This window comes from Peromyscus leucopus, chromosome 7 (genome assembly GCF_004664715.2).
Source record: "Peromyscus leucopus breed LL Stock chromosome 7, UCI_PerLeu_2.1, whole genome shotgun sequence".
Classification (NCBI taxonomy): domain Eukaryota; kingdom Metazoa; phylum Chordata; class Mammalia; order Rodentia; family Cricetidae; genus Peromyscus; species Peromyscus leucopus.
Window position 1 is genome coordinate 96,670,205 of NC_051069.1, and position 24,829 is coordinate 96,695,033.

At 38.6% G+C, this 24,829-nt stretch overlaps 1 protein-coding gene across 5 annotated transcripts in view; it reads right to left on the reverse strand.

The window, feature by feature from the left end:
- The window catches only part of Rbm6 (RNA binding motif protein 6), a 127,376-nt gene that overhangs the window by 60,828 nt on the left and 41,719 nt on the right, over window positions 1-24,829 (reverse strand). For 4 of the 5 annotated variants that reach the window (XM_028887011.1, XM_028887010.1, XM_028887008.2 and 1 more), the window contains one exon: window positions 18,590-18,663. The exons of the other annotated variant lie outside the window; for it this stretch is intronic. In XM_028887011.1, coding sequence (XP_028742844.1) covers window positions 18,590-18,663 — 74 coding nt within the window. The remainder of the gene's footprint in view (window positions 1-18,589; window positions 18,664-24,829) is intronic. 5 annotated transcript variants of the gene reach the window in all.

Consider the following 24,829-nt stretch of genomic DNA (forward strand, 5'->3'; position numbering starts at 1 on the left):
AGTTACCTGCCCTACACTTGACTTTCTATATTAGCGCTCCGGATCCAAACACAAATTAGGTTTTCATGGTGGGCTCTTCATAGACCCATCTCCCCCATCCCAAATACACTTTCTGGATCTGTGAATAATATCATTGTAGGAAATTTATCCTAAGCATCAATTTCCTTTTGGCTTAAAGAATAACAGACATTTTTTGTTAGTTCTGTGAATTTATACATCTAGTATATAGTAGGTCCCCCTTATCAATGGTCTTAATTTCTATAGTTTCAAGGGAAAGTACTTTATCACTGAGAGATAGCAGGCCCCAGCCCTGCCTCCTTTAAAAGTACATCTGCCTACTGGTTGGCCTCTATAAATACTCAAAACTAGCACAGAATAACATTAAAGACTAATACACCTCCAATGGTTTTTGGCTCAAAGAAATAATGAAGAGAAAATCAAAAAACAGAAAAGACTTTTATAAGAACACAAAGGAAACAAAAACAAACAAAAGATTCTGAGATAAATTCTTGGGAAGTAACACCTCATATTCCACTAATATATTTAATATCACTATTTAAAAAAAAATCTATCACATATATCTACCTAAAGATAAGGCTGGATGGTGGTAGTGCATGCCTTTACTCCCAGCACTTGGGAGGCAGATATCTGTGAGTTTGAGGCCAGCTTGGTCTACAAAGTGAGTTCCATGACAGGCTCCAAAGCTACACAGAGAAACCCTGTCTCGGAAAACAAAACAAAACAAAACAAAATTAGAGTAGCTGGGCAATGGTGGCACAGCCCTTTAGTCCCAACACTCAGGAGGCAGAGGCAGGTGGATCTCTGAGCTCAAGGCCATCCTGGTCTACAGAGTGAATTAAGATAGATGAGGGCTACATTGAAAAACCAAAAAATAAAAATAAAAATAAAACAAAATCTTAGAGCAAGAGAGAGACTATACAGGGTGACCAAAATACTCTATTTTTCCTTTTTTTGGTTGAATATATATGGAAACCAATAATTATAAAAGAAATGTAAATAGGTAGAAATCACATGTAAAAATCTTCTACCAAACTAATAAATCTAAAATAGGAATAGTGATTAATTTCCTTCTTGGTCTTACAGATCAGCCTAACTTCCACCTCTAGAGGGCTGAGATTAAAGGTGTACACCACCAGTCCCAGCTAATTTGTTTCTTTACCTCTGCTGGCAATGTTAAAACAAGAATGAAATATTTAAAATACACAGAAAACTATAAGATACAATAACAAACATCATTTTATTACTATATAGTATCTTATTAACTACAAGTTTTGTTTTTTTGTTTGTTTTTGTTTTGGTTTTTCGAGACAGGGTTTCTCTGTGTAGCTTTGCGCCTTTCCTGGAACTCGCTTTGGAGACCAGGCTGGCCTCGAACTCACACAGATCCGCCTGCCTCTGCCTCCCGAGTGCTGGGATTAAAGGTATGTGCCACCACCGCCCGGCAATTTTATTATTTAACATTATACACTAATTTGGACATAAAGGCAAATGCTCCCAAATACCACCAGAAAAATAAATAAGGGAAGTAAATTTGACATTTACTAAATCATAAACTGCTAATTATCAACTATTAATAGTATAAGTGAAATCATAAATTCAAATCTGTTGTTTTGTTTTGTTGGGGGGGGCATTGAGACAGGGTTTCTCTCTAGTCTTGGTCGTTCTGGAACTCACTCTGTATCCCAGGCTGGCCTCGAACTGAGAGATCTGCCTGCCTCTGCCTCCTGAGTGCTAAGATTAAAAGGGTGTGCCACCACAGTCCAACTTTGTTGTTGTTGTTAAGATTTATTTATTTATTATGGATACAGTGTTCTGCCTACATATTTGTCTGCATGACAGAAGAGGGCATCTGATCTCTTTTTTTAAGATGGCTGTGAGCCACCATGTGGTTGTTGGGAATTGAATTCAGGACCTCTGGAACAGCAGTCAATGCTATGTGACGATATAGTTGCAAAGTTATTTATCACAGATTGTTTAATGTTAAATAAACTAGCTTTGTAACTCATGATAATCTATGCTATAGAGTAACTAAACATGATACAACCTAAATGTATCCAAGGGCTGCTGAGATGGCTCAGAGGATAAAGACACCTGCTTATACGCCTAATGACATCAGTTCAATCACTAGGACCTGTTGGGTGACGTCTTTCTGTACGCTGTGAATATATGTTGTTCCCATTGGTTAATAAATAAGCTGCTCTGGTCTATGGCAAGGCAGTTTAGAGGCAGGCGGGAAATTCAAGAAAGGCAGGAAAGAGAAAGGCAGAGTGAGGGAGACACCAGACTGCCATCTTAGGAGCAACATGTAATGGGATGCAAATAAAGCCACAGAACACGTGGCGATACATAGATTAAGTTATGGGTGGGGTTAAACTATAAGAGCTAGCCAGCAAGAGGCCTACCATAGGCCATACAGTTGATACTTAATATTAAGCCTCTGAATCATTATTTTATAAGCAGCTGAGGGACCTCAGGGCTGGGCAGGATCAGAGGAATGCAGTCCCTGAGAAAACTTATGGCTACATTTGGCTGCCCAACGTGGCTAAGAGTCCTTGATGTTTTTGAAAAGTATGTAAGTACAGTTCCTAGCATCCATGTCAGGTGGCTCCCACCTACCTACAACACCAGCTCCAAGGGTATCTGAGGCCTCTGACCTCCACAGGCACCTGCACTCCCTCCCCTACATAGACATAATTTAAAAAATAATTTAAAAAGATTTACTTATTTTTATTTTTTATGTGTCTTAGTCAGGGTTTCTATTGCTGTGAAGAGACACCATGACTACAGCAACTCTCAAAGCAAAAATATTTAACTAGGGTGGCTTACATTTTCAGAGGTTCAGTCCATTATCATCATGGCAGCGTGCAGGCAGACATAGTGCTGGCTACATCTTGATATTCAGGCAACAGAAAGTGGACTGTGATACTGGATGATATCTTGAGAGACCTCAAAGCCCACCCCCACAGTGACACTTTCTCAAACAAGGCCACACCTCCTAACAGTGTCACTCCCTATGAGAATATGAGGGCCAATTACATTCAAACTGCCACATTATGTTTGAGTATTTCGTAGAGGCAGGCAGATCTCTGTTAATTCATACATTCACATAATTAATACATTCACATAATTAATACATTCACATAATTAAATTTTTTTGAATTTTTTTTTAAAAAGCAGCTCACAATAAATGAAAACACTACCTATCAAAAATTGTGGATACAGAAATAAAAAGATTAAAAAACTCAGTAAACTAAGAATAATGGAAACTTCTCCAACTTGATGAATATCTACAAATAACTTCTAGGTAATACTATCTTTAGTGATGACAAACTAAATGCTTTCCCACCAGATCAGACACCAGGAAGGGGATAAACCCTCCAAAAGTAGATTTTCAGCACTGTATTTGGAAATCCAACATGCCAGAATAGAAAACAAAATTTAAACAGATTGATAAGACACACAATTGTCTTTGTTACAGATAACATGGCAGTCTGGTTGAAATACCCAAAGGGTGGCAGGTCCCCTGAAGGTGTACTTATAGGCAGTTGTGAGCCACCATGTGAGTGCTGGGAACAGAACTTGGGGACTCTGGAAGAGCAGCCCACGCTCTTAACCACTGAGTCATTTCGCCAGTCCTTAAATGTACTCTCTCTCTCTTTTTTTTTTTTAAAGATTTATTTATTTATTACATATACAGTGCTCTATGTGCATGTACACCTGCCGACCAGAAGAGGGCAACAGATCTCATTACAGGTAGTTGTGAGTTACCATGTGGTTGCTGGGAATTGAACTTAGGTCCTCTGGAAGAACAAGCAGTGCTCTTAACCACTGAGTACACCTAAATGTACTCTTAATCAAAATTCTAATAATACATTGGTATTTGTGGACATCAACAAAGGATCCTAAAGCTTATATGAAAATAATCTTTTTTTTTTTTGGAATTCTTTTTTTTTTTATTCTTTAAGATATATTTTATTATGTATACAGTGTTCTGCCTGCATGTATGCCTGCAGGTCAGAAGAGGGCACCAGATCTCATTACAGATGGTTGTGAGCCACCATGTGGTTGCTGGGAACTGAACTCAGGACCTCTGGAAGAACAGCCAGTGTTCTTAACCGCTGAGCCATCTCTCCAGCCCCCGAAAATAATCTTAATGGTTTTAAAAATGTTTATTATTTATTTTGAGGCAGGGTCCTTCTACACACTTCTGGAACTCACTCTAGACCAGGCTGGCCTTGAACTCATAGAGATCCACTTGCCTCTGCCTCCTGAGTGCTGGAAATAAAGGAGTGTGCCACCACACCTAGCATAGCACTTGTTCTTAATCTCTATTTTCTCTCCAGCCCATAAACTCACACTTAATAAAAATAAACATATTGAAGAAAAGTAAGTTAGAGACTGACACTACCTACCTGTCAGCCTAACTATAAAGACACAGGAAACAGAGTGTTACTGACAGAAGAACAGAGGGCTCAAAAGACCTCACAGAGACCTGGACAAGGAGGACAAGCAATTCAGGAGGATAAGAATACTCTTTTTGAGGAGGGAAGGTTGTTTTGTTGTGAGACACAGACTCATTCTGTAGCTCCGATTGGCTTACAACTCACTATGTAGCTCAGGATAGCCTTAAATTTAAGGCAATAATCTTGCTTCAGTTTCCCAAGAGCCTCACCATGCCTAGCTCAATGTAGTCTTTCCAACAAGACACCAAAACAATTAGATATCCCTATGCAAACAGTAATCTACTCTATCATGAGGATTAACTAAAAAAGTGTTAGACCCATATGTAAATGCAAACTAAAACTCTCCACCATAAGACAATACACAAGGAAAAATCTAGATGACCCAAGATGTGCAGATAGTTTTTTTTTACATTCAACTCCAAAGGAATGATGCATGAAAGAAGTGATTAAACTGGATTTATTCAAACTAAATTTTCTTCTGCAAAAAACATGATGAAGACAAGACGGCAAGTCAGATGGGAGAAATATTTGCAGAAGACATACCTAATATAAGACTATTAATTGAAAATACACAACGAACTTGGAAAATTCATTTAAGAAAAAAACGACTTGACTTAAAAATGAGTAAAGCAGGGCTCGGGAAACAAATGGCTTAGCAGGTAGAGCATTTGCTGCACAAGTGTGAGCATCTGAGTCTGGATCCCCAGAAACCACCTAAGCTGGACTTAGCACTTATACAGTAAGTGAAAGGCAGAGGTGGAGATTTTCTGGAAGCTGGAGGGCCACCTAGTCTGGTCTATGCAGTACTGAATAATAAGAGATTTAGTCTCACACACATGCATAAGTGCCAGGTATGCACCTGAACATGTATGTGTGTGTCTACATATGTGCCATGGCAAATGTGGAGATCAAAGGACAACTTCTGGGAGTCAATTCTTGCTTTCTATTATGTGGGTTTAGGTATTGATGACAAGTGACTTTACCTGCAAAGTCAGCTACTATTTTAGATAAGCTGATCCATGACCATCAATACCCTTACTCAGAAATGTATATATATAATATATGAGCTAGAGGGTGAATAACAACATGTAAACACTTTATCCTGTGGAAAATAGGACTCAAGGATATCTAAGTTCAACATAATAGAAAATATTCAGTAACATTCACTGCATTCTACAACTTGTGAGATGGAAGAACTACTTGCAATCATAACTTTAAAAATATCATTAAGCTTCTGAGACAGCTTAGTGGGTAAAGTGCTTGCTATTAAAGCATGAGGACCTGATTTTTGATCCCCAAGAACCTATGCAAAAAGGCAGATCCAGCAGTGTGCATTTGTAACACAGAATAGGAGGCAGAGACAGGCAGATCCTGGAGGCATACTTGCCAACCAATCTAAGCCCAAACAGGGAACTCCAGGTTCAATGAGAAACCCTGTCTCAAATAAATAAATAAGTAAATAAGGTAGAAGAAGAGTGACCGAGGAAAAAATCCCAAAGTTAACCTTTTGCCTATATATGTGTCTGCATAGGCAAATGCGCACATGTGAAAATATGCCCCCACCTTCATATATACACACCTATACTTCTCTACAGCAAGATTGCAGGGCAGTTAATATGGTAACAATCATTTGCCTTTACATGCCTCTGCATCCACCATTTCATTTTTACTCTGAACATCTCAATTTCCTAAAAGAAGTACTAGGCAACGACTGTCAAAGATACCAAAACCAGACTGATATGACAGCTAATGCCTATAATCCTAGCATTCAAGATACAGAAACAGGGTTGCTCCAAATTTGAGGCTGACCTTGTCTACATAGAAAAGTACAGGCCACCTAGGGTAGTATAATAACATTCTGTCTCAAATTAAGGATCTAGCAGCTATGGAAAAAAAAAAAAAGTCAGCCAGGCAGTGGTGATGCATGCCTTTTATTCCAGCATCTGGGAAGTAGAGGTAGGAAGACCTCAGTCATAACAAATTCCAGGACAGGCAGGACTACATAGTGAGACCCTTTCCCAGAAACATAAACAAACTTAAAAAAAAAAAAAAGAAAAACAAGGATATATATATATCCTATCTCTCTCTCTCTCTCTATATATATATATATATATATTCTTGGTACCAAGTTTCTGTATTGGCAAGCTTATTGCTACCACAATTGAAATAATTGAGATGGTTGTACATGAAATTCTAAACGGTCTTATTATTAAGAAACACAGAGCCAAATACAGAGTTAAAAGCCCAGAGGTCAGAGCACTAGCGAACAGACTTTATCTTACCACTCACTGCTATCCTTCCCTGAGAGAGACCTTCTCCTGTGTCCTTTTTATTGCCTTTCTGTTCTGCCTTCTCATTGGCTCTAAACCCAAACACATGACTTCCTTGTCACTGCCTGTCTATACAGACCTCCAGGTCTCTATGTTAACAGCTTGGCTGTGTCCTGGACCACACAGAAACTCTTGTGTGCCATGTGATCGGAGCGGATTAAGGGCGTGTGCCACCACCGCTGGACTTCTGCTAAATGGGTCGCTTTTAGCTCTGATCCCCAGGCAACTTTATTATTAACATACAAATAAAATCACATTTCAGCACAAATAAAATATGCTGTGAATGTGTTGCTCTGATTGATTGATAAATAAAACGCTGATTAGCCAGTAGCCAGGCAGAAAGTATAGTGTAGGCGGGATAAGGAGAAAGGAGAATTCTGGGAGGTGGAAGGCTGAGTCAGGAGATGCTGCCAGCTGCCGAAGCCATGAGAAACAAGATGTAAGGTACCAGTAAGCCACAAGGCACTTTATAGATTAATAGAAATGAGTTAATTTAAGATGTAAGAACTAGATAGCAAGAAGCCTGAGCCATCTGGCCAAACAATTTAAATAATATAAACGTCTGTGTGTTTATTTGGGTCAGAGTGGCTGTGGGTCTGAGTGGGACTGGAGAAAACTCCAACTACAGATGGACTAAATTATAAAGCAAAATGGGTTTATTTAGTTTGCAGTTCTACAAGCACAAAGTTCAAGATCAAGCAGCCCCAATTGTTCAATCTCTGGTAAGAACAATGAGTGATGTCACACTATGGAAGGAGTATATGTAAGAGTGAATAGCCACACCTTCACCCAGGAAGCAGAGGGGGCTGGTAGACCTTTTTATAATACCTGTCCTAAGAGTTGATAATCACTACCACCTAAAGTGTACCCCCCAAAATTTAAAGGTCTTTTTTCAGTTCCCATAATCCCCATTTGCCCCCTTCTTTTAATTTATTTAATGTGTATGAGTGTTTTGTCTGCATGTATATCTGTGCACCATGTATGTGCCTGGTAACTGCAGAGGTCAGGGAGTTACAGACAGTTGTGAGCTTTCATGCAGGTGCTGGGAATCAAATCTAGGTCCTCGGGGAGGTCTGTCTGTGCTCTTAACCACCAAGCCATCTGTCTAGCCCCCAGCCCTTAAAGATTCTGTCATACCCCATATATAAGGGCATAAGCAAAAGTTAAAATCAAGACCACAAACTCTGCTATGCCTCTGTCTAACCCCTGGCTTGATAATTAGAATGATATATATTTTTGCTTTAAAATTTTATTAGATTTAATTTATGTATGAGTGTTTTGCCTGCATATATGTATGTGCATCATATGTGTGCTTGTTGCCTGAGGTCCGAAGGGGGTCACTGAAACTGGAATTACAGATGGTTGTGAATCACTACGTAGGTTCTGGGAATTGAACTCAGGTCCCCTGTAAGAGTGACAAGTCCTCTTAACTGCTGAGCCCTCTGTTTTTTTTTTTTTTTTTTTCTGTGCTAGTTAGTTTCTTGTCAACTTGACACAAGCTAGAGTCATCTGAGAAGAAGAAATATTGACGAAGTCCCTCCATTGGTCTGGCCTGAGGACATGTCTGTGGGACATTTTCTTGATTGTTGGTTGATGTGAAGAGCCCAGCTTCCAGGGGATAGTGTTATCCCAGGACAAGTAAGTGATCCTTGGTTATATAAAAAAGCAAGCTGAACAAGCCATGAAAAGAAAGCCAATATGCAGCATTATTCCATAGTTCTGTTTTGGTTCTTGCCTCCAGGTTTTTGCCCTGACTTCCTTTTATGACAGGATGAAAGCTATAAGATGAAATAAATCCTTCCCTCCCAAACTTGCTTTTGGTTATGGTGTTTATCACAACAGAAACCAAGTCAAGACACCATATGCAATCACGGTCTAAAACTGACAAGACTAAGAAAACCAGCACCTTACAAATGCTAATTTTATAAAAATTCAACATTAGCAAAAAATACTAGCTCAAAGAGACGTGATGAAAAGGAAGCCCAAAGTTAAAATATATACTAAGCACTTTCCAATTTAGAACAAATTAGGACGAAATTATTTCAATCCACTGAAAATGAGCCATGATTTATGCATAGCAAAAATAGGCACAAATTTATTTATCATAGGAGACATACTGGGAAAGTTCTCATAAAACTGCAAAGAGATTGATGTTTATTTATTTTATCACATTTGCAAAAAGTACTTTTTATAAACTGAGCATGTTGGTGCATGTCTTTAATCCCAACACTCGGGAGGTAGAGGCAGGTAGATCTCTGTGAGTTCAAGGCCAGCCTGATCTACAACTTGAATTCCAGGACATACTGTGCTGTTAAAAAGGGAAACTTTGTCTTAAAAACCAAAACCAAAATCAAACCAAACCAAACAGTCTAACAAAACAAACAAAAAGAAGTACTTATAATTACAGCGTGAGGTGTGGCTGTCAGAACACAGGGATTTAAAGCCACAGGTTACACTTCTACTATGGTTTGACTTCATGTTACACTGCCTCTTGCTTTCACCTGAGAAAACTTAAAAAAAAATTTAAGCGCTAATACACTCACTAGAACACATATGGAGGCTAGGAAGCAGTATTCTGACCAACAATTTCAACTATAGGCCTAAAAAAGAAATATTGTGGCTGGGAGGTGGTGGTGCACGCCTTTAATCCCAGCACTCAGGAGGCAGAGCCAGGCGGATCTCTGTGAGTTCGAGGCCGGCCTGGGCTACAGAGTGAGTTCCAGGACAAGCACAAAGCTACACAGAGAAACCCTGTCTCAAAAAAACAAACAAACAAAAAAAAAAGAAAGAAAGAAATTATGTTAAAACTAAACAACAACAAACTAAACAAAAGAAAAAACCCATCCCACTCCTGGGAACAGCCACTGATTTCTATTTTTAGAAACATGCTATGTAATACTAAGACAGGAGCTGCTGTGATCTAAGACTTACTTAACTGAGGAGCTAGAGAGATGGATCACTGGTTCATAGCACTCATTGTTCTTACAGACGACCCAGGTTTGATTCCCAGCATTGACATGATGGCTCACAACCACCCACAACTCCAGTTCTGACCTCCTCAGGCACTAGGCACGCATATATTATACGTATGTACATGCAGGCAAAACTTCCATAAACATAAAATAAACCTAAATACAAAACTTCCACATACATAAAATAAACCTAAAATAATAATAACAATAATAGACTTACTTAGCTGAATGTGGTAGACCATGCCTACAATTATAGCACATGGGGGAATGGACATAGAAGAATCAGGAGTTCAAGGCCTTCGCTACACAATAAGCTGGAGGCCAGCCTGTGCTACAAGAAATCCTGCCTCAAAAAAGTCAAAACTAATAAATACTTTCAAAAACTAAATTAGGTCCAGGAAATTGGTTCAGTGGGTTCCGGGAGCACTTGCCACCAAGCTTGACTGACTATCCAAGTTCTGCCCCTGACACCCACACAGTGAAAGGAGAGAACTGACTCCTGCAAAATGTTCTCTGACCTCCACACATATGAAACATGTCCCCCTCATACTACACAAAACAAATAAAACAAATGTAATTTTTAAAAACTAACTTAGGATTTTATAAGCTGGCAACTCTCCTGAAAAAGCCCCAGGTTCTGGATTCCATCTGAGACTGTGTCTTGATTTGAATATACAAACTCTCCTAAGAACAAGGATGTTCACTAACTCTTACTTCACACTCTTTTTATACTGCACTTCCCCACATTTCTGCTGGTATCCATATTGAGGACAACTAAAAGGTATTGAAATAGATGTTTCCCAGAAAGCAGGCAAGGATTGCATGACCCAAGACACAAGTTATATAGATGAGTCCAGGAAACAACACTTTCCTCAGTAAATGTTTTGAGGTGAGAATTGTTTAGGTGACAACTCAATTTTCTGAACACTTACACAGATTAATTTTTTACTGTTGTTAATAATGGTTTTGTTGTTGCTGCTTCTGCCTATTAGAATGCATAAAACTGAAGTACTGAAATGTCTCAGATTACATTATGTCATTATTACTACCTTGCTTATGAGTCCACAATTTTGGTGTTTACTTTTTTCTTGATTGACCATAAATAATCTTTCCCCTACAGCATCAATTTCAATCGTAACGACAAATAACATTTCAAGTTTTGTTTTAGGCCTGGAATGGTGATGTACACACCTCTAGTCCCAGAGGCAGAGATAGTTGGAGCTCTATGAGTTCAAGGACAGTCTGGTTTACACAGAGAGTTTCAAGCCAGTCAAAAGCGCTAGGTATGGTGACGCACTCCTTTGATAACAGCACTCTGGGAGGCAGAGGCAGGTGGATCTCTGTGAGTTAGAGGCCAGGCTAGTCTACTAATCTGTTACACAGAGAAATTCTGTCTCAAAAACAAAAACAACAAGAAGGATTTTGTACACACCTATAATTTTACACTTTTAGAGACTGAAGCCAGAAAATCATTACGTTGAAGCCAGCCCAGACTAGAAACAGACCCTGGTTCAAAGCACAAACAAAAGATTTGCGAGCTGAGTGAGCTAGCTAAGGGGGTAAAAACACTTGCACCCAAACCTATAACCTGAGTTTGATGCCAGGAGCCCTAGAAAAATGCAAAGAGAAAACCAACTCTACAGAGTTGTCCTCTGACATCCACACATGCACTGTGGCCTGCATACTCACAAACACACTTAGTTTATTAATTAGAAAAAATTTTTTAAGACACAAAAAGTAAAAATAAAAGAGACCTGGCTTACTGTATAGCCCTTCACAGTCACCCTAGTCTCTTTAAATAATCTAAACTCTCTTAATTTTGTTGGCAGGAAAAAAGTTTTGTAAAACATCATGTATTTCACAGCCTTCATTTCTCACAGCAGAAAAAAATGGTGTCAGAAGTAATTTTCATGTTAGGTGGTAATAATATCCTACTTCCTTGTACCTTAGAAAGTCAGGATAATTGTGTCACATAAAAAGCTGAGTGCTGGGCAGTGGTGGCACATGTCTTTAATCGCAGTATTTCAGAGGCAGAGGCAGGTGATCGCTGTGAGTTCCAGGACGGCCAAGGTCACACAGAGACACCTCTCAAAAAAACAAAACAAAACAAAAACCAATGAGTAAAAATTTCTAAGAAATCAATTCTTTCTCCTCCTCCTCTCTCTTTTTTTCCTTCTTTTTTTTTTTTTTTTTTTGAGACAGGGTTTCATTGTAGCTTTGGAGCCTGTCCTGGAGCTTGTTCTGTACACCAAGCTAGCTTTGAATTAAGAGATCCACCTGTTACTGCGCCCTGAGTGTTGGGATTAAAGGCGTGAGCCACCACCGCCCAGCTAAAAAATCAATTCTTAGGAAAATATCTGAACAAAGAGGAACAGGCAGCAAGCATCACAGTAACAAATTTGAAGTTGTGTTAACAACAACCAGCCATTCAATGAGTTAGCACATACTGCTGAACAACCATGGGAAGGGCTCAATACCTGAACACAATGCTTCTTAATTATCTCCCCAATCTTAGGGCAATGGCACATGTAAAAAGAAAGGACATGATGTTCTTCCTCAGCCCCAATGGACTTGGACAACAAAGAAAACAGAAGGTATGTGACATTGATAGAGACACATTTCTAGGTCAGGCTTGGTGGTGCACACATTTAATCTCAGCACTCAGTAGACAGAGGCAGGTGGATCTGTATGAGTTTAAAGCCAGTCTGATGCATACAGGGAGTTCCAGGCCAGCCAAGGTTACACAGTGAGACACTTTCTCATAAATATATGAATTAATAAATATTAAATACAATTGTAATGACAAAGAGGAATACAATAGAGACCCTAACTCAAAAACAAAACAAACAAAAACAACCAAACATTTCCAATGAAGGATAAAATGAATGAAGTCCCCGCTTCACAAAGTTAGTTCTTTCTCCTAGACAAAGGTGATGAAGGCATGAGCTAACAGACTCACATCTTCATACTTACTGAAGTTATTTCTCCAGATAGACACCTAATACACATTACACTTAGGAGTTTTCCTAGTCACAACACTGTTGCAGAGATTCTTCCTGTTTGAATTCTGCATACAAGCACTGAGAAGAAGCTAGAGGGACCTTGGTTACCACCATGAGAAGCCTCACAAATATATACATAATCCACCATACTCTACAAAGCAAGCCAGCAGAATTCTCCTTTATTTCCATCCCCTAGATTTACAAATATCAACCAATGATAAAGGGATTTCTTATCAAGACAGCAAAAAGTTATGAAAATCTCAAGTTAAAGCAGTTTATAGAACCCTCAGAAGTATCTATAGATACAATCAGGCCCTGCTCAGAAGCTTTCAGCAGATCTCTGACAAATCAGAGACTCTACCAATTTAAGTAATTCTGTAAGTGAAACTTGGAAAAGGAGAATAGATGGCCAGAAACAATCTTCCATAAATATTTTATGTACTCTGCTGGCAGTGGTGTCACACACCTTTAATCCCAGAACTGGCAGAGGCAGATATATTTTTGTGACTTCCAAGCCAACCTGGTCTACAGAGTGAGTTCTAGGACAGCCAGGGGTACACAGAGAAATCCTGTGCCAAAAAAACTAAAAAACAAACAAATAAACAAACAAACAAAGCAAAACATTTTATGTACTCTAAAGAACCAGACCTTTCTTTGCATTCTTGTCCTTCATAAGACTCTCAATTACTGTGGCATTAAGGGCCTCAATCTAAATCCAGATACAAAAATAAATTTATTTTCCTAGATTTATGATCAGAAATTATTTGGTATGTAGAAAGAGAAGACAGAGAAAGGGTATGTTCATCTCATTTCAAATGCTTTCAAGTGCCAGTTGCTCTGTTAAGAATTCTGCATACATTATTCATCAAGAATCACTTCTTGCATGCAATCACTTCTCAACAAGCTTCTATGACTGTCTCATGGGTTCTCAATAGTCTGCTTCATTTTTAAATAGCACTCAGCACTACCACATATTATACTATTTTTAATTTTGTCAACTTACTTGTCCTATTTTCTCCATTAAAATAAGTTATATAGTCTATCTTGTTCCCTGTAGCATCCTCAGCATCCCAGCACACAAAAACACTCATGAATGAATGACCTTGTTAAATCCACACTAGGACTCATTGAGATATTAGGAACAGTGGGATTTTAGACCCAGGGAGGTTAAAACATTTGCCACAGGTAAATCAACTAAGAACTAAGACCTGACTGGAGAACCTGTATTCCTTCTTCGGACTGAACCAAAGTAACAAAGGATTTATTTCCCTGAAGATCTTAGTTCTTTCCCATCAAAATGATTTACATATGCCCTGAGATATGAGAAAGGCTACTAAAGAATATTGATCTGATCATGAAGACTGTGCAGTTCAGCAAGAGAGGATTGCATGGTCATGGGAGGAATAAATATCTAGGAAATAGGGTTGACTATAAAGAAAATTAAGATGTATTTTTTAAATTAATTTATTTGTTTTGGGGTATTCACGACTGCACCCATGTGGAGGTCAGAGAACAACTTGTAGTTGGCTCTCTCCTTCCACCCCATGAAGGGGTCATAGGGACTGAACTTGGTTCATCAGGTTGGACAACAACTGCCTTTACTTGATGAGCTATCTTTGCCAGCCCAGATAAGCCTTCCATTCTTTCTAGGTATAGGATTATAGGTCCTAAAAGATAGAGCTAGTTTTGAGGTTTGTTTTGAAGCAGAATCTTACTATGTAACCTGGGACGGCCTAAAAATCCTACTACCCTAAGCTTCCCAAGTGCTGGAATTACAGGTGAACACAACCATACCCAGATAGAGGACTACCTTAATTGTACTTTGGAACAAGGCACCACATGGCACTACATCATAATGACCCCCACATCTTCAATACTATTTCAAACCTAGAAGAGTAATGGCTCTGTTCCCAATTTTTTGTGGTATCTCAATCACTAGGGGATCTGAGAACCCTAAATCCGTTGACTGAATGGCTGAGGAGGGTGGAAAGGACATCTATAAGCCACCTTCTCTCTCTCTCTCTTTTTTTTAATGCCGAATGCTGTTTATTGAAGGAGGGAAGAGGTCTTAAATACAGGTTTACAGCACAATGGGAGAACCCCAGAGGGCAGAAGTTCACTATAGATGTTTTACAGTCTTGCATCTAGGCTGTTAACGCCCATTATGCAGGATACACAGACAAGGAACTTCCCTTAAGCATTCAGGAGGGTGGAACCTGGCAGGGAATTAGCATAGGGAGGATACCAAGGTCAAGGTCAGCAAGCAAGGCAACAGTTACCCAAAACGGGGCCTGGGCCCTACCGGTCCCCCTTTTACTAAAAAATGAGCTTCTGACTTACGTTGCGTGGGAAGTCAGCAGGTCACCTTACCCGTCATGGAGATGCCTGCCCAGACCACACAGGTGCTCTGTCTTGGGTTGGTGAGCACCCCCCAGGCATTACCCGTCTCTGAATACTCATTATCATATAAGCTCAATCTTGTGTGAGCTGCAGAGTTAACTGCTGCCAAAGATCTCAAAGTGGCACTGGGCTTGCAATCTGTGTGTTCGACACGGAAAAGACCAACAGAAGTCCTAACCCACCCATAGCCACTAGGCTAAAGGCAACTGAACCATTCCCTTCCTTAATGAGCTTTACTGCAAATTGGAGTCCTTGTAAGATGGTATCCCAAAAGCAAATGGAACTTGAGTTTATAAATTTATAATTTTCAAAGCCAATCGAAACGTATATAACTAGTGAATTAAATTTATCATGCCCAAGAATGAAAGATTAATTATCTGTTGTAGCTACTTTTGCTGCCAGGGTCTCCACTGTGCTAGCTGTAGTAAGCAATTATGAAATGGTAATCCCAGAAACAGTAGCAGTGGTGGCCACCACTGCTTTAACAGCAGCAACAACAGCAGCAGCAATGTCAAATTCTCTTCTGAAGCGTGTGGACATCCACTGGCATGGATACAACTCCAGGAACATGAACCGCCAAGGCCCATTTTTCTTGATCCCAGCACAACTTAGGCTGGCAGCTCTTCTAGAGAATCCAAAAGCATGGCTACAATTCCTAGGCTTATGTTAATAAGCCACCTTCTCTTGACTGCTGTTAGCACAAATGAGCATTTTCCAGACACAGGCCCAAAAGAATACTTGCCTACGAACAAGCACTGTTTATAAAGAATGATACCCTTGAAGAGACTAGATATTTTATAGATAGGGTTTTTTGTTGGGATGTAGAAGAGGTGATTAAAAGATAATGCTTTATATCTCTTTAATTATCCCCCCCCCTTGAGTGCTAGGAATTGAAGCCAGGGCCCTGTGCATGCCAGGCAGTATCTCTATCACAGAGCTATATCCTCAGCTAATGTTGATACTCTTAAGATTAAAAATAGCACCGATAAACTGGGCATGTTGGCACAGGCCTCTAATTCAGGAGGCAGAGATAAATGGATCTCTGTCAATTCTAGTCCAGCTTGGTCTAGCAGAGTCCCAGGTTCTATATTGTGAAAATTTGTCTTTTTTTTTTTTTAAATAAACTTTATGTGCATGCGGGTGAAGGTTGTCAGATCCCTTAGAACTGGAGTTATAGAAACTTGTAAACTCCCTTGTGGGTGCTGGGAATTGAACCCAAGTCCTCTGGAAGAGCAGCCAGCGCACTTAACCACTGAGCCATCTCTCCAGCCCTATAAACTTGTCTTTAAAACAACAGTAAACAACAACAAAAAAAGCGATCAAAAAAGGCAATGGCACTCTAGGAAAGAACAGAACAAAAGAGATGACATGGTCTTCCCATTTATATTTCAACTACTCATAGTGAGACAATGGTAAAAGATTGTTAGAAACATATTACTTATGAATTAATTTAAGTGTTCTCATTTTCAGAGAGACTGTCAGGATAGAATCATATATATTAGAACTTTCATGCTTCTCTCCAAAATTTTAAGTAACACAATTTCTGATAATGGATACTTATCGATTTAGTGATGGACAGGCAATAAGAACCTTGTTAAGTGAAGGGATATGGTCCTCATCCAGTTATTCTGTGGTGCCTGAATAGCAGAAAGTGCCTCTTCTACTACTAAGGTACAGTACATCAATAGCTTTCTCTAGAGACAGGTATTTTGGCTATGCTGATTTTTTTTTTTGTCAACTTGACACAAACCTAGGGAAGAAGGAAACTCAACTGAGGAAAAAAATAAATAAAAACTTCATAAGATTGGCCTGTAGGCAATTTTGTAGTGCTTTTTTTTTTTTTTTTAAATGATTGATTTGAGAGGGCCCAGCTCACTGGGGGCAATGCCACACTTGGGTAAGTAGTCCTGGATGGTATAATAAAGCAAGCTGCACAAGTCATGATACTAAAGCCAGTAAGCAGCATTCATTTATGGTCTCTGCTTTAGTTCTTGCTTTCCAGGTTCCTATCCTGAATTGCTGCCCTACTTCAAACTTCATGACGAACTATGAACTATAAGCTGAAATAAATCCTTTCATCCTGAAGTTGCTTTTGGTCACGGTACTTTGTCAGATTAATTTGTCAAATTAAGACAGTGACTCATAACTAATCTCAGCACTTAGAAGCTGAGGCAGGAGAACTGTCAAGAGTTCAAATCTATCCTGGGCTACACACTAATTCTAGGTCAGTTTGGGCTACAGAATAAGATTATGCCTTAAAATAAACAAACAAATAAACAAACAACCCACAATACTACCTCAATTTCAATAGGGGAAAATTCTTCCCCTTGAAGAGGTAAACAGTAAATCTGGGCATGGTAGTGCAGGCCTTTGATTTTAGCACTCAGGAAGCAGAGGCAGATGGAGCTCTGTAAGTTCTAGGTTGGCCAGGGCTACGTAGTGAGGCCTTGTCAACAAAAAAGGGGGATGGGGATGGAAGCAGTAATCATGCATGCTAAGTGGAACAAAGCTGATGAGCAAGCACTAGGTTCCAGAAGAGATTTCATATGATTACTCCTCTTTGACAGAACCTTCTTTTGTGATGCACGAATGCTTCTAAGTATAGATAGTAGATACCTAACAGTCAAACTACATCCCTAAATTGCCTCTGGCATCTCATGATTGCAGGACTTGAGAAAAAACAAACTGATTTCCCCAAGAGAAACAAACAAGAAGGATTCTATTTAGTAATTTCTTCCCAAACTACTAGCCAGGGTTCAATTAGACAAAGATGACAATTCCAGGGGGAAAGTTGAATAACTCCTGAAAATTCAAACCTAAGTGCAGACTCAAGATTCACCGGCTCTGATTATAAGCAGCCAATGACTTGACCACAAACTCCAACTGGTAAAGAACGACGAATGAGACAGATACAAACTATCCATTCCTCTTTTCTCCTCAATGGCATTCTTTCAAATACAACACATATAGGCAGGACCTTAGAGCCACAGGAATCACCATTAGTGGCCTTCATCCTACGTCTGGGTATGACCACTGATTGACCTATAATTCCTGTGCAGGCAGATCCTTGAGAGCCTAGATAATAGAGGATCATTTGCATCAGGAGCCCACACATCTTTATCACACTGCAGAGGGAAACACTCCAGATCTGTCATATTTCCCAAGTACAGTCTCTGGAACCCGGTCAAACTGGAACTGGAACCTAGTTCCTAAAATGTACTTTGTGCACATTAACTCTTCTAAATAAAATTTCCCAGCTTTTAAAAAAGTTTTCTTTGCACAACTGGTTTTTGGTAGGACTTTTCTTGTACCTTTCCAAAGTGAAATTATTTGAAACCCTCCCTCCCCATATATAAAAATATATATCCTTTCAGCATCATTTGACCGAAGTATAAAGCAACCTGGTTGGCCTCCATGCATCCGATGGCATCTTCCAAGAGTGAAAACTCCACGCAGACATAGCCATAGTCGTAACCTGGGGACAGCATTTAAATACAGACGGGAGTGGTGTTAGTGCCTTGCAAACATAAAAGACACACTTATATCCCCTGTTCTGAACCCCTTAAACACAAACCCTCCCATCTATCCCCTCCCTCCTCGACACTAGGCAAAGGTGCTTCCACAAACAGAAAAAGTACTGAAGGAAAAAGTCTGGGTACTTCTAAAGTTTGAAATTCATTCTAAATGGCTTTTTTTCCTATTAACTAAGAAGATTCTTTGCCCTCTTATCACTGCTGATCAGGAAAGGGTAACCCAGAATTGAGTAATTTCACAGAAAGATCATGTGAGACCCAAAACATTTTAATGACAGGCTGAATCTTCTGGAAAACAGCCAACAAGAACAGAAAAGTATCTGGAAAAAAAAAATGTATCCAAAGAGAAGGGAAGAGAAGCAATTATTTCAAAGCTATGTTAAGAGTCACCATTCTTCAAGCAGAAACCACCTTCAAAGAGTAGTGCTGACTGAATGGCGCAACTATCCTATTTGAATACCACAGTAGGCTTCCAGTTGACAGGAAACAGACCATTTCAGCCACCACCATCACCATCACCACTCACCCCCATTCCAAACTCAAGTAAAAAACCAGCTAAAATTTTTATGAAAGGAGGAAGGTATAAAAGCATAAATATGAATAGCTGGATCCAAAATTGTGCTTACATGCAAAAAGCTGATGGTAGAGCAAGCAAGGGAAAGACAGCAGTTGTTAGTAATCAATGCATGTTCAATAACTCTAGGTTCATCGTAAAATGCCCTTCATCTTAACACTGAAAAAGTATTATCTGCAGCACAGGCCTGAGGCTCTAATGACCCACGAAACTGGGAAGTCATGGGATTTACAGGCTGCTGAACTCTATTTATTAACCTGTCTCATAGCTCCTATATGCTACCATATGATTACAAAAACCCACTTGTCACTGCAATGTTCCACATGTGGCTTCCATGCTTCCTCCTTTTCCTCACAGGATAAAGAAACTCACCTCTAGAACTTACACAATGCAAATGGAACAAGAAAATAGATATGATTTATTTAGATGAAAAATAAACAGAGGGAAAGAACACAATGTAAAATCTATGTGGATTTTAAACATAAAGTAGATATAACAAGAGGACACTGATACTCATTGAATTAAGACATCAAAAGCCACAGTTTACAGAGCAAATTCCAGGACAGCTAGTGCTACAGAGAGAAATTTCCTTGAAAAAGAATTAAAAAAAAAAGTAACTTGGCTAGAGTTTACCTCAGTGGTGTATAAGGCTCTGGATTCAAAATTTGCTACCAACAAGAGACAAAGAGAAGTTGGCCTAGTGGCACATGCCTATCATTTAAGCTCACAGAAAGGAAGCTGACACAAGAGAATTACAATTCAAAGTCAGCCTGGACTAAATAGTGAGACCCCTTCTCAAAAATAAAATAAGGGCTGAGAGTTGGCTCAACTACAAGTATATTTTTGCTCTTCCCAAAGACCCAGGTTGGATTCCCAGGACCCACATGGTGTCTCAACTTTCTGTAACTACAGTTCCACAGGATGCAATGCCCTCTTCTGACCTCATACATGGTACACAGACATATATGCAGGCAAAACATTCATAACACATAAAACAATAAATCTTTTAAATTCTTTTAAAAAAATAAAAAACCTTAAAAAACATACCAAATTTGGTGAAATAGGCTGGATTCTTTGTTACATGGAATAAATGGTCTAAAATGTTTTATAATACTAATAACTTTGACTTTAGACTTGATAACTATTTTAACTACAAAATGTTGTATAATGATACAATAAGGTATATCCTTGTTTTAAGTTTAGGAAATAACCAGAAAAAAAAAAAAACACAAAAGTTTCTAAAAACCTTAGCACACCTTGGGCTGAGAGATAGAGAATTTTTTTCTTTTTTAAAGAGAGAGTCTCACCATGTAACTCTAGCTAGCCTGGAACTCACTGGGTGGACCAGGCTGGCATTGAATTCATCGAGATCCGCCTGCCTCTGCCTCCAGAGTGCTGGGAATAAAGATGTACACCACCACACCTATCTAGAGACAAAATTTTCTATCCTAATTTCACAGTTTTGGCCAACTCCCACTTGCTTAAACTTACCACAAAAATCAGTTTCCTCTTATCTGTACACCATACTAATGCTTTAGTATACATATTTGTATACAACCTGTAAACTATGGAAATTTTTTTTATTCAATTACTTTCAAGTGAAGTTTTGTAAACAAATTCAGTTTGACATTATATATATATATAATACACATTATATAAAAATATACATTGGACATTCTGCATTTTAAAAAATAGTTCTAAATATCCTTTCAAAGCACCAAAGACTAACACAAAGGAACACAGATATCTTTTATCACCAAATTTCTACTGCAAATACTCAAAAGCATGTCCATAATCAGAAAGAGGTAGCCATGGATCAAACAGATGCTCTCTTGAATGTTTTGATTACCACTAAAAAAAACATTATCAAAGGAGTTCTCAAAAGTATGGAAAACAAAACTCTCTCCACAACTGTCAAAATAAAAAAAACAAACAGATAACTAACACCAGATTGCAAAGCCCTACATTTCCTTGCTATGCTTAAAGAAGCAAACACTGTGGTCCAGAGGAAAACACAGAATCTGTGGGAAGAACAAGATGAATCATGACAATAAGCATATTCTGTTAGAGAATAAGCATGTTTTGAACTGAAGTCACAGGGAAGGAAAATATATAGTCTATAGGAGGCACAAATGAACATCTGTAGATATCAACTTTACAATCACATGAAGTTCACAAGCCTACCACTCAAGTTTTTTCTGCACTAATGTTTAGCTATCAAAAGAACATATATCTAAGGTTTAACTATATAGTTTTTTTCTTTAAGGTACCCAACCTTGATTCCAAGCATTCTCTGCATTCAAACTTTATAGCTGTATCATAAAGATTTCAGAAACTGCCAGAAGACAATGATACTAAATATTTACATAGTACCTGTTACAAAAAAGGTTCTATTGCAAAATCCTTTGCATATACTGGTTTAATCCCCACAAGACTACTATAGGGGGATTTATTTATTTATTTATTTATTTATTTATTTGGAAACAAAGAAAGAAAGGATAAGTAATTTGCTCAAAGACACCTTAGTTTTAATACCAGTGCTAAGCCTTTTAAATCCAAGCAGTTCAGACTCAAATGGATACTATTCACCACACTGTATCCGCTTTCATTTTTTTCAGTATTAAGGGTTGAACTTTGGCACTTGCTAGATAAGAGCTCTACTTCTACAACTGAGCTATCAATCTAATCTTAGTCTTCTATTTACTCTTAAAAAATTATAGTGTGTGTGTTTGCATGCATGTAGGAATCAGAGATCAACTTTTTGTTGTTGATTTTTGTTCTCTGAGACAGGGTTTCTCTGTATACCCCTGGCTGTCCTGGAACTCAAGCTACAGATTGGGCTGGCCTAGAACTTAGAGATCCGCCTGCCTCTACCTCCTGAGTGCTAGGATTAAAGGTGTGCACCACCACTGCCCAGCTCAGAGTTCAACTTTTTGGAATAATTTTCTCTCCTTTTAGCATGTGGACCTCAGGGATGGCACAGAGGTTGTTAGGATTGGTGACAAACCCACTGAGCCATCCTACCAACCTATCTTGTTATTCAAAATTTTTTAAAAATTAAAATACAATTACATCATTTTCCCTTCCCCTCTCCTCCCTCCAAATTCTCGAATGCCCCACCCTTATGTTCACACTCAAATTCAGGGCCTCTTTTTCTTTGTTACTGTTACATATTTAAGCACCTAAACCTATAAATACAACCTGCTGAGTCCATTTGGTGTTGCTTGTATGTGTATAATTTCAAGGCTAACCACTTGGTATTCTTAGTCTCAGACAAGGCTAAGCTGCCCAGGCTGACTTATTTCTGTTTTGTTTTGTTTAGTTCAGTTTAGTTTTCTGAGACAGGGGTCTTGCTATGTAGCCCTGTGTGGCCTCAAACTTGGAGCAATTCTCCTGCTTTTACCAACGGAGTGTTGGGATTATAGGAGAGTGCCTCTAACCTGGCTCCCAGGCTAACCTCCAATCTCAGTCTCCTGAGTAGTTAGGACTACAAGCATGGGTCTCTAGGCCCTAGCCTTTCGCTCTGTAACAAGACCCCAAGATTGATTTAAATAAATAATCTTAATTTCAATTTTTTCAGCCTCAATACAGTTTGAGTCCCACATGCTTGAGGACAAATGAGTCCTTTCTATAACTAAGAAATACTGAAATTAGCAGCACAATAGTTACTCCTATTTTAATATTTATAGCAGAATCAATGTGAGTTGGCCTAAAGAAGCAAGTTAGGAAGTATTCACTCTCAATAAATGCCTCTGTTGGCTCCCACAACTCTTCAGAAAAGTCAAAAACTAGAAATTCTTATTATAAAAGATGGCTATAAAAATTATATAACAATATGGAACTATATAGCAATTAAAACTTTAAAAATGAATACACCCTTATGGATAATTACGTAAATTGTACAAAAGAAGATTGGAATTAAATACAAACTGAATCTAACTCAGAAGTTAGAGACAAAAATCAGCATATGAGATAAAAACCATGCACTGTCAAAATTATACTTGGAGAGCCCAAGGTGAAGAACAACATACCATCTTTCAATATAGGTAAATCCAACATTGCCAGTTTTTCCTCCAGCGTTGCAACAGATCAGTTTTCCTTTGGTTGACACCAGATGAAGAGGTTGGTTTGCATTTAAGGGCCACAATGTATGAAAAATATATCACTTTAAATAACAGAAGCACAGCCAGCACAGTAAATGCTCACACTCAGAGAAACTCGGAATCAGAAACCAAATGAAGCCTTAGCCAAGTCTCATCCCCACCTCCATGATGATTCAATGAAAAGGAAAACAGGATACAGAATGTAGGGGAGGGAGGCAGGATTCAAGCAACCACAGATGATTATACAAAAATCTGAAAATGAATTGATGCAATACAATTGTATAGAAAACAATTAAAATGATTGTATTGCTATAATGGAATAACCTGGGATTTTCTTATTTCCCAAATTTTACAATTATGGTGATCTGACAATTCACAGGAAAAGTTTTAGTAGTCATAGAAGATTACTTTACCTAGAGAAGTAACATTCTGAAACCCAACAATGAATCCTGTATTCAAAATTACTTGGACTCAAGATGGTAAATACTGTTAACAATTCCACAAATAGATTTTTACCAAAGGAAGTAACAAAACATCTATTTTATTACCTTTTTATTTAATGTTGGTTTTCAGGAAGCCATCTTGGTAGGCTAAAGGGTCTTTGTACTTATTCATATGACTATTAAAAAAAGCATACCTGACAACATTTTCTAATCTAAATTCACAGATCTTCTAGAAATATAAATATTCCTTATGCTTTTTTTAGGCAGCTAAGAAGGATAAGAACAGAATAGGGGAAAGAACATCTAAAAAAGGTAACACTTTCAGATCTTGCCTAGTAAGATCTGAATTTGACCCCCAGGACTCACATGGTGGAAGGAGAGAACCAAGTTCCTCCAAGCTGTCCTCTGACCTCCACACAAGCATTGTGACACACCCTTGTCACAGTTCATATACACACATTAAGTAAATGTAAAATTTCAAATCTTATCATCTTCATTAATCATTTAGTTACCAAAAAGTATCTATTAAATTTAATTAGGTAGTTAAAGAGGAATACGGTACAGAAACAAAGACCTGATAAGGAATATCCAACCAAACCCAAAACTAACTCTTTTGTCTCCATCCCTGCAAGGCTTGATTCTACAATGCTAACAAAACAATCCCAGATTGTTTAAGTCAACTGTCAGTTTACAGTCAGACTGTCAGGGTACAGGCCTTTTTTTTCTTTTAGACCTTTTTATTGATTCTTTGTGAATTTCACATCATACATCCCAATCCCATTCATCTTCCCATCCTGTCATATCTGCCCTCTGCCCTTGTAACACCCCTCAAAATAAAATTTTAAAGAAAACCAAAACAAACACACAAAAAGAGAAAGAAAAAGGGGGAAAAAGTCTCCTCATGGAAGCTGTGCTTTAGTCCATACATCTTTACTTGTAAGTGTACACTGCAATGAGTCTGGTTTGAGGCCTCTGGCTTCTGCTACAC